The sequence below is a fragment of the Notothenia coriiceps genome, unplaced genomic scaffold, assembly GCF_000735185.1.
Source record: "Notothenia coriiceps isolate Sejong01 unplaced genomic scaffold, NC01 NC01_scaffold00037246, whole genome shotgun sequence".
NCBI lineage: Eukaryota > Metazoa > Chordata > Actinopteri > Perciformes > Nototheniidae > Notothenia > Notothenia coriiceps.
The window spans coordinates 12706601-12717235 of NW_011369947.1; the positions used below are offsets into that span (position 1 = coordinate 12706601).

Below are 10635 nucleotides of genomic sequence, written 5' to 3' on the forward strand. Positions count from 1 at the left end.
TGCTAATGACTCTGTCTGGCACTAGAAGGACTTGAGTTAAACATGTATTTCTCCTGTTAGTCTGAGGGCGATGTGTGGTGTATGAATCCCCCTCCCCTGTCCCCTCTACTGACCTTCCCCCTCTTCATCTTCCTCATCTCCTCCAGAGTGGTGGCAGTAGTTCACCGCTGCGTATTCGATACAAGAGGACAAGACAAAAGGAGCTGGTCCCACATGGGACCACAGGTAGAATCACCGCTTCACATATGAACTTGGCGGCAAAGGAACACACATGGGAAATCTGTTACCTTTTTTTGATTGATGGAACAGGAGGAAAATCTGCGGGAATCGTATATTTAAATTATAACAAGATGGGGGTATTGTAGCCAAGTAACACAAAAAATGTCCCTAAAAAAGAATGTCCTAATGATTCAAAGATTATTCTTTGTCCCCTTGCAGTCCTAAGTCTTGATCCTTACAGCGGCTCATAAAGGGATTAACCTCTGAAATAGGTCGGGCCACGAAGCTTAAGACCTGGAGCAAGTCAGCAATAATGGGCTTCACACCAGCGCTTTTCCCCTTTCTACACTGAACAGAAAATAATAAAAAATGCAAACACTTTTGTTTTTGCTGCCCATTTTTTCCATGAGATGGCAACTCAAAGTCTAAAAACATTTTCTAATAAACAACAAATAACCATTCTCTTCAAATAATTAGTTCACAAATCTAAAATCTGTGATAAGATGAGCACTTCTCCTATTGCCGAGATAATCCTCCCACCTCACAGGTGTGGCATAATCATATGCCAGATTATACACAGCATGATTATTGCAAAACCTTATGCTTTTTCCCCGAGGTTGCCGTGGTTCATGTTTATGTAATGTGTTTCAGCGGCATTACCGACCGCTGCAAGTGCTGGTTGCTCTTCCACCGCGAGTATTATCTCCCGTTAGCTTCCCGGTTAGCCTCACACTGCGGGCGCTCTAAGTATTCTGTCCGCTGTCCACACAGAGCTGAATATCCCTCAGTTCCTTAAGTTAATGTGTGTCAGCTTTGAATTGACGCTGTTTGGGCTCACAACGCTGTTATGAAGTTTTCTATGGTATAAATGGGGGATGTCGCCCCCAAAATTAAGGCATCCGAAGCTAAACTGACTACTTGCTTATTGCCTATCCTATTGCTGGATAACCTAGTTTTCCTACAGGCACATTTTACGGCGTATTTGATATTATGCTTCTACTTGTAATAGTCGGACCAACGAACACCTGGTGCAGCCCATGTATTGATTCGCATCCGATAGCTGGCTATAATAACAAACGTCTCCTAATCTCGCACAAGATCACAACAGTGAAGGATGGTGCAAAGTAAGTTAGCAAATAAACAGAATGCAGCACGAAGCCTGGTTTAGGTGTTGGGCCTGACTTTATAAAGTGTGTTTCGAGCACTACTGCTTGTTAGGTCAGGCAAGGGGGGGGGAATGAGAGACTCTTGCAGTCGACAATGGTTCAGGGGGGTGGGTTTAGTTTCTGCACGCTCGAGCGTAGAGAGAGCGTAAGCGACGGCCAACTCGTTAGCTCCGAAGCTCTGCCTCTAGACGCCCCTCGCAAACTTTTTGGAGCTGGAAGTAAAACGGATCCGCGAGCTAAGAGGCGGGCGCGGCCTGGCCGGTTGAAGGGAAAAACGTACTTTTTCCCAGGCTCTCGCTCCAGCCGGACCTGGAAGCGTTTGTGAAAGGAACCATAAGACATGAGTAAAGTCAGCTGACTTGAAGGCCTCTTGAAGCCCGCCGCCTGCTGTTACCTTGGAGCATGGAGGAGGACACCCCGGGTGATGATGGTGGACATGGTGAGCACCGTGGTTATATCTGCAGGAAAGAGAGCAGGTATTACACACAACGATACAAAATTGGCACCTGCTGGGCCGTGTCTCAAAATAAACCCGCGGTTCGCACAGATCAAATGATTAAAACTATTAAGATTCAGTGATTCGGCAGATTATGATGGTTACCAGAGAGACAGCGTGCAGGGACGGCCCTCCTTCGATCAGAAGGCACACAGGAACAGGACGACCATCAGATGGTTGGGAAATAACGCTCTGCAGCATGAGAAAGAGATGTGCCGCGCAGGATGAAGTTAATGAAGCAAGACGGTCTGTACCACCTGAAGGAGAGAGACAGCGACATCACAAGGATAATTTTTCTTCTTAAAAATCTTCCACTCTTCGGTTAAGGCTTTCACACATCGTTGAGCACACTTTTATTTAACTGTATAAACTGCTTAGCATTTTGAATCTATAAAATTCATTCGTGTTTGACATTCCTATTGGCCTTTTAATTGTATGGTATATTCAGTAATGCACAAATGTACATGTATTATTTGTTGAATAGAGAACCAGCCTAAAAACTTTCACGTAATCAGATTATTCACACCACCACCACACCCACCCACCACACACACACACACACACACAGCACACCACCACACACACACAGACACCCACCACACCAAACCACACACCACCACACACCACACACACACACACACACATCAGCACACACACCACACAACCAGTCACCCAACACCACACAGCACACACACACAGCACACACACACCACACAACACACACACACACACAGACCGGTGGCTGCTGTAAAAAGACAGGCACTGGGTGGAAATGGCTCGATGAAAAACCTGAGCAGACGATCTCGTACGCGTACGCTCGAAGAGTGCGTTCCCATTCTTACCAGTACAGCATCAGGTCGTTCTCTTAATACGGCATCTGTGTAGCAGAGGGGAAGCAACCGGGGAAGAGAGTGGTGGGGGGAGAAGTGTTCAGTGTCTGGGAGATTTGTTCCCGATCGTCTGAGCTTATCCTGCTGTTTACACATTTTCAGTGGAGGAAGAAGTACTCATATATTTTTCTTAGCTTAACTTGGATATACTGTACCATCATCATGTATCAATAGTAAAAGCACAAATGATGGAGAATGGTCCATTTCAGATATTATTTGATTCTAATTGGAAATACCCTTTACTTTAGAGTGGCAATACCCCCTTTACTTTCATTTATCATTCTAAAGTATATGTTGATTTCACTGTAAAGGCTGTACAATAATGATACCATCTGCGTTTAGACTGGTTCCCTAAAATGAAATGTTTCCTTCCTTTTACAAGTGAAGACGTTGGCGTTCACTGCATCACTGCAACCGTAGCTAAGAGGCAATATGTGTATCTTTGTGTGTGTGTGTGTGTGTGTGTGTGTGTGTGTGTGTGTGTGTGTGTGTGTGTGTGTGTGTGTGTGTGTGTGTCTTACAGCTCTCCAGCTCCAGTGAGCAGTTCTGTGTGTCCAGAGGGAAGCTGCTGAAGTCCATCGAGCAGAGAGCCGTCACCGTCACTCTGAAACACACCATGAAAGAAACTTCAGCTTCACCTTTATCTCACGCTCTCAATTACTCTATTTCATTCAAGTGAGGTAGTTTTTGATTTTAAAAACACGTCAACAAAACTAGATTACTGGTTTTGTTAGGAGTTTGAATCTAAAAAAATGACAAAACTTAAGTGTGGTGGAGGTTTAAGGTATTAGGATGAATTGTCAAACTTAAATGACTGATAGAAGTAGTATTGGGAAATATAGTACATTTTACTCCACTACATTTGTCAAAACATGTGATCAGTGTATAAAAAAGATGCTGTGTTATGACCTAAATGCCCAAAAGTAAATAAAACTACTTCGCTATAGCAGCTATAACAATAATGTCCTGTCTTCCTCAGCAACAGAGTAGTTTGTATGAGCTGCTCCCTTTAACTTCCACCAGTCCTCGTCCCTACCTGACGCTGTAGAGGATGTTCCCGTCGGGGTACACCCGCAGCATGATGTTCTCCATGGTGGTGTCGTGGATGAAGGAGCGCTTGGAGTGGACGAAGAAGACGTCAGGGACCCAGATCTTCTTCACGAGCCGAGAGTCAAACGTCCGGCTCTGATTGGTTCTGGACGGAAACGCCAGCCGCTCGTCCTTCCAGTAATGACGCAGGTACAGAGTTATGGTGAAGTCCTGCAGGACGCAAACAGACAGTGTTGATACATCTTATTGTGTGAGTAAACTTATGTCATGGTGCATCTATGTTTGTATATTAAAAGTAAAAGGGGCTTAAAATATAAAAGATAATATGACACTATTCAGGTAACTTGTAAGGATCCACTTACAATTTAAGAACTTCAAATTCAAATATGCTTTTTGTGCGAATTTTCATAAAAACTCTCCGTAATCAGATTTTGTCTGTTGAATCTTTTTCCATTAAAATGCCGTACACTGATCAGTTTCTCTGCCATGTTAACCAGAAGACAGAATATGTCTGAAGTCACTCCTAATCAGATGTCATTACCAATCATAAAAAAAGCTGGAAATGAGGTGTAAGATGTTCAATATCCTCACCATGTTAACCTCAGAGATGCCGTCGATGCTTTCCACCTGCACATCGATGCCCACAGGGATGGCTGCACCTGAAACCACATCATTAGTTCAAAAGTGAAAACTGAAACTCATAAATTAGTGCAACAGTTCTCCTAGGAATGAGACTGTTCATCATAGCTGCCTTCTTAAAGTAGTCTCTGTTCACTCAACACCTGAGGGGTTTTGCAGAAACTTTGATCTGTGAGAACTCAACTTAAACAGAGAATTTGCAGCGTGTATTTAAGGTCAATAAACTAAAAATTACTGCATGAGAGTTCACGCAACTGTCAGAATGGTTCCCCCGAGCAGAAGATAAGACTCGCGGGCTTGTCGTGTTATGACAGAAAGATAGTATTTTCTCAATTAGAGTAACATTTCAATCAGTCAGCTGTCAGTGCTGTTATGTTAAAGAGGCCGTACTCTGCTTCTGTGTGTGTGTGTGTGTGTGTGTGTGTGTGTGTGTGTGTGTGTGTGTGTGTGTGTGTGTGTGTGTGTGTGTGTGTGTGTGTGTGTGTAAGAGAATGTATGTGGGAGCCCTAGTTAGGCTACAGTTTGAGAGAGGTCAGCACATGGCCCAGCGGCGACCAATCACAGCGCAGTAATGCGGCAGTCTCCACTCCCCCTTCCCCCTCCCTGAAGCTCCCCCTTCTTCCTTCCTCCCATCCCACCATTCAGTCCTTTCTCCCTCCCACTGATACCTTTCTCTTTGACTTACATCAGTTTTGCCCTCAGCGCTTAAGTCCCCCCTCCTCCCATCCTCCTTTCACAAGGCCACTAGCCCCCACCCCCAGGCCACTAGCCCCCACCCCCGGGCCTCATGCCTAAGCGACCAACAATCAATCTGATTATTCTGTAATGGTTGATAAGTTAAAGGCTGGTGAAGTTAGGAAATGTCAAGATGTCCATGTCTTTTTTTTCAAATAATACTTTTTTGTGACTTTTACTTTTTAATATTGTTATTAATGTCTAATCTATACACACATCTATAGTATGCCTGTCTGTATAGTATGTCTCTGGTGCTCTTTTTTAGGTTTTCTCATTATTTTTTTTCCTGCCACTAAAGGTTAAAAAGTTATTCCTTATTCAAATCCAGGATGTTTTATGATGTACAGATTATAAAGCCCCTTGAGGAAAATGACTTTGAATTATATAAATTAATAAACTTAATTCTCTGAAAAATGGTTGCCAGAACCAGATCCGACAATAAAGTTGATTTCATGCAAGTTCTGTACAGTATCTAGCAATTATTTGAAAAGTCTGTTCCTTTATATAATATTAGATGAATACTGTAGGAATGTCTGTGTAGTGAGTATAAATATTAAACACAAGTACCTGGTAGTAGCAGTAGTAGTAACCAGGTGGACCGGGCTGTCCGAGCGATAACTGCACCTGTAGCTGGGTCGGACACTGTGGGTTCGTCATGTGACTCGGGCTGGAGGGCAACTGAATGGGATGAGTGCCGCTGGAGATGGTCACCACGGAGACTGGCAGGAGGCGAAATGGAGGAAAGGAAATGAGTCACAACACCAGCTGGCATGATGGAAACACTGCAACAACTAGATCACTCAATATGGTATACAACTGGTTAATACTGGAGATTGCACTGCTATAAAGTTAACATTTTTTTCCCCACAACTTAATAGGAGTGGTGTAAAGTAACTACTGCCCACTATAATTCTGAGGTAAATATTGTATATATATATATATATATTAATATTTTTACTTCAATACATGTATTTAATACCTTAAGTTACTTTGCAGATTTTGATTAATTATATGAAATATAATCAACACTTAAATAAGACTTGAGTTACACCTGGAGTTAATCCACCAGCTACCCTGCAATGTACAAAGCAATTCAAACTAGCTCCATGTTTAACAGTAGTGATAAACACATTATTGCCTCAATAATTATAATCAAAATATATATTACTCTGAAAATGGGCCAATCTGCAGAATTAGTTTTTTAACCTTTAGTACTTGAAGTACATTTTAATGCTAATACTTTTGTAGTTTTACTTGAGTAACATTTTGATTGCAGGACTTCTCCAATCTCTGCTTAATGCCACAATGAGTTCAAGCTTAAGAGAGATAGTTAGTTAGTAAGTTAGTTAGTTAGTTGGCTATATGGCTAAATCCCTTAAGAATGATTGAGAAAAAGGTAAAGTGAAAATAATCATCTACGTAATCTGGCAATAGCGTTCCTGACTCAAAACAAACTGATACTAACGGCTAACGTTAGCTAAACGACATCTGGTTAAACTTTGCTAACGCTAGATAGACTAAATGGCATTAAACTGTTTCCATTCAAAAATAGTAAAAACAAGCATTTCATATACAGTTTCAATAAAACATGTTGTTTAGGCGTAATGTTAAGGTAAGGGTAACTCAAACATAGGTAAAGCTAGGCTTTTGTTGTTTTACTTTGAACTAAACTTTTTTCCTGGTTCTTACCGTTAAGGCAATCCTCTCTGCTGACACCCTGACTTAAACTTGCCTGTTAGCCAGTAAGTGAGGACAAATTAGAAAAACCTCGAGAAAACAACTGCAACAAATGTGCGAGAAGTCTAGTTAATCGAGTTTTTAACAACTTATCTTTCGAAATATAAACAGCATTTCTGTCTCAAAAGCAGCGGATAGCGTTGTGTCCTTACGGCCACCGCTAGCTACTGACCGTTAGCTCATCAACGTCCATAAATTGAACCACAACAACGGTAGAAAGAGACTAACGGTTATGGCTAGGTAGAGCAAACTTTAGGCTAATATTAACTTTTAAAACCTGTATTTGTTCGAGTAATTGTATTAATCGTGATTCAGAAACTCACCTGTCACCTGTCCTCCCGCCGCGTTAAACTCAGTCTTGATTTCTGGGTTTACTGCGGTGTGTTTGCGGAACTCTCCCTTCTTGTGCTTCCATTAAACCGCCCGTTGACTCTCCCAACCACACTCACACCTATAGTTGCGATGGAAACTGTGGGTTTTAATAACATCGGATTTTTGCAAATTTGGTTTTAATACAATAAACGTGCATGATGTAGCCAGGGAGGACAAATTAAATCCGGAGGCCAATGAGGCCGCAAACGCGTCAAACACCACCCACAAGACAGTTTGACAGGAAACCAAACAAATCACAATCTGGACATTTCTTTAAATTAATTCCATGATTAATTCCCATGGTTTCATTGTTCAAGTAATTTATTAAAGTAATCCACTACTTGGAATAGATCCTGGGGGAATGCTGTTCACTTCATTTATTATTGTGTTTACTTAATGTAAGGATAATGTTTGTGAAATAGGAAATCAGTTTAATGAATAGGATACTCACAACATGTTAGCCATGTGTTTACATTTTCAACCCAAAACTCTACAAATTAAAGTATATCTTTACAGCAGCTATACCCCTACAATTATATTCAGGTTGCTAGTTTTTGATTATAAACTCCCCATAGAGTAGACAAAAACAAACAGAATACCAGCGTTGTAGTAAGGATTGTAAAATTGGGGTGTATGATCATTTTGTTATATTAAATGAATACAAAAAAAAAGACTTATGAAAGAGCATTCATGTGTTAGATTTTAATTATAACATTCCTACGGTTGTTAAAATAATATTTTAAAAGTACAATACGGCCCTGCAGCACACATACATTCACTTTCACATACTCATGAACAAGATACAAATTTAATGAGAAAATACATTAAATTCATGTTCAGTAGCCGATGTCTCCACACACATAACTCGTAAAAAAGGGTGAGGATGTTTTTCAAAAAATAACATTTTCTGTCCTCCTAATTTATACTTTCCCTGTGGCTATGGAGTAAAATAATCGTTGGATATAAGAACTTTAAGTATTACAAGATAAGAGTCACACAGATTATTTAAAAAAACACAAATGAGATTCCATTGTTTGCCAAGTATCAAGACTTAACCGGCTCCCACAAGACAAATGTCATGTTTGAAGTGCGCACAATTAAAAGTTCCTACTCTGAGGAACTGGAGTGCTTTTATCTCTCTTGTACAGACCATCATTAGCGATGAAGCCGGCGCTCAAGGGGCTCCTGTGATCGAGAGTTAATTCAGTGAAGTGCCTGTGGAGCTCCATGGAGAGGAGGAATCCCCCAGCAGGCTCTCTGACTCAACACTCCTTCAAAGTGCAGCAGAGTTCAGGGAGAGTTTGCAGTGCTGCATCAGGAGTACAAGCACCAGTAGATGATGTTGAAGAGCAGGTAGGACAGGGGGAAAGCCAGGCGTGAGTATGAGTCGATCATGTAGCTGTTGCTGACAAACAGGTCCACGTTCTCACGCACCGACCGCTGCCGGCGGAGGCGAGTCCCCTCCGTGGGCCGGAGGTCTGGGGTCAGGGTTGGCGTGGTGAGGGGGTCAGAGGTCAGGGCGGGCGCCATGCGGGAGAACGGAGTCAGCTCCATGTCATTGTCGTGGAAACAGCCGTCGAACGCCATCGCCTGGCTGGCGTTAGAGGTGGATGGGATCTGAAAAAGTGGAAATATAAACTCATAGCCTTACTGTGGTCCTCGAGTGAATGATTTGCACAAAAAATTACAATGCATCATAATTTAAGAGTTCTTGATATGTTTTAATTTGTAAAGTTAGTACAGCTGTCTGATATATGAAGTGAAGTAGATGTAAGAATCATGAAAACCTAAGTAAAGCACAAATACCTCAAATATGTACCCAATACTGAAGTAAATGTAATACAGTGACATTCCCCCACTGAAAAATGTTGACAGACTGTAATGACTCTGTCTGGCCACTAGAGAGAGACATTGAGTTAAACATGTATTTCCCTCCCTGTTTAGTCTGAGGGGCGATGTGTGGTGTATGAATCCCCCCTCCTGTCCCCCTCACTGACCTTCCCCCTCTTCATCTTCCTCATCTCCTCCAGAGTGGTGCAGTAGTTCACCGCTGCGTATTCGATCACAGACAGGAAGACAAACAGGAAGCTGGTCCACAGGTAGATGTCCACCGCCTTCACATACGAGACCTTGGCGGCAAGGAGACACACAGGGGAAAATCATGTTCACTTTTTTTGATTGATGGAACAGGAAGAAAACAATCTGCGGGATCGTATATTTGAAAAAATTATACACAAGTGGGGGTTATTGTAGCCAAGTCAACAAACAAAAAAATGTCCACTAAAAGAATGTCCTAAATGATTTCAAAGATGTATTCAGTTTGTCCCCTTGCAGTCTAAGTCTTGATCCTTACAGGCTCATATGGGAATTCAACCTCTGAAATAGGTCAGGGCCACGAAAAGCCTTAAGACCCTGAGAGCCAAGTCAGCAATAATGCGGCTTTCACACCAGCGCTTTTCCCTTTCTACACTGAACAAAAATATAAATGCAACACTTTTGTTTTTGCTCCCATTTTTCATGAGATGAACTCAAAGATCTAAAACATTTTCTATATACACAAAATAACCATTTCTCTCAAATATTGTTCACAAATCTGAAAAAATCTGTGATAGTGAGCACTTCTCCTTTGCCGAGATAATCCATCCCACCTCACAGGTGTGGCATATCAATATGCTGATTAGACAGCATGATTATTGCACAACCTTATGCTTTTCTCCAGAGTGCCGTGGTTCATTGTTTATTAATGTGTTTCAGCGGCATTTACCGACCGCTGCAGTGCTGGCTGCTCTTCCACGGGAGTTTATTCTCCCGTTAGCTCCCGGTTAGCTCACACTGCAGCGGCCGCTCTAAAGTATTCACTGTCCGACTGTCACACAAGCAGCTGATACATATCCCCAGTTCCCCTTAAGTTAATGTGTGTCAGTCTGAATTGACGCTGTTTGGCATCACAACGCTGTTATGAAAGTTTCTCTGGTATAAAATGGGTGATGTTAGCATAGCAACCAAAGCTAAACTGACTACTTGTTATTGCTATCCTATTGTGGCATAAACCGTTTTCTACAGGCACATTTTACCGGCGTATTTGTATTATGATTCTACTTGTAATAGTCGGACACGACAACCTGTGCAGCCCATGTATTGATTCCATCCGATAGCTGCTATAATACAAAACGTCTGCCTCTCTCCACAATGATCAATAACAGCAAACGGATGGTCAAAGTAAGGTGAAAATAAACAGAATCCCACAAAGCCTGGTTAGTGTTGCCTGACTTTATAAAGTGTGTTTTTTTTTTATAAATGTGTGGTTGACTTCTAGTCACTTTGCTCAGCA

At 41.9% G+C, this 10635-nt stretch overlaps 2 protein-coding genes across 2 annotated transcripts in view; both read right to left on the reverse strand.

Moving 5' to 3' along the window:
- The window catches only part of LOC104965812 (uncharacterized), a 24644-nt gene extending 18804 nt beyond the window's left edge, over positions 1-5840 (reverse strand). Inside the window, exon 1 of the mRNA XM_010794825.1 lies at positions 5763-5840. The gene's annotated coding sequence lies outside the window, so the exon portion shown is untranslated. The remainder of the gene's footprint in view (positions 1-5762) is intronic.
- Positions 5841-8012: 2172 nt separating this feature from the next.
- On the reverse strand, positions 8013-9446 carry LOC104965810 (gamma-aminobutyric acid receptor subunit rho-3-like). Its single transcript, XM_010794824.1, has 2 exons — positions 9302-9446; positions 8013-8921 (listed from the first exon to the last, which is right to left on the reverse strand). The coding sequence occupies exons 1-2, from the start codon at positions 9323-9325 to the stop codon at positions 8619-8621; spliced, it is 327 nt and encodes a 108-aa protein (XP_010793126.1). The 5' UTR covers positions 9326-9446; the 3' UTR covers positions 8013-8618.
- Positions 9447-10635: the final 1189 nt, after the last annotated feature.

Bases quoted from the DNA above. Each gene is read 5' to 3' on its own strand.
- LOC104965810 (XM_010794824.1), bottom strand. From the start codon at position 9,325: ATGAGGAAGATGAAGAGGGGGAAG. The intron at 8,922-9,301 runs GTCAGTGAGGGG...CCACTTTTTCAG, and splicing joins GGAAGATGAAGAGGGGGAAG to ATCCCATCCACCTCTAACGC.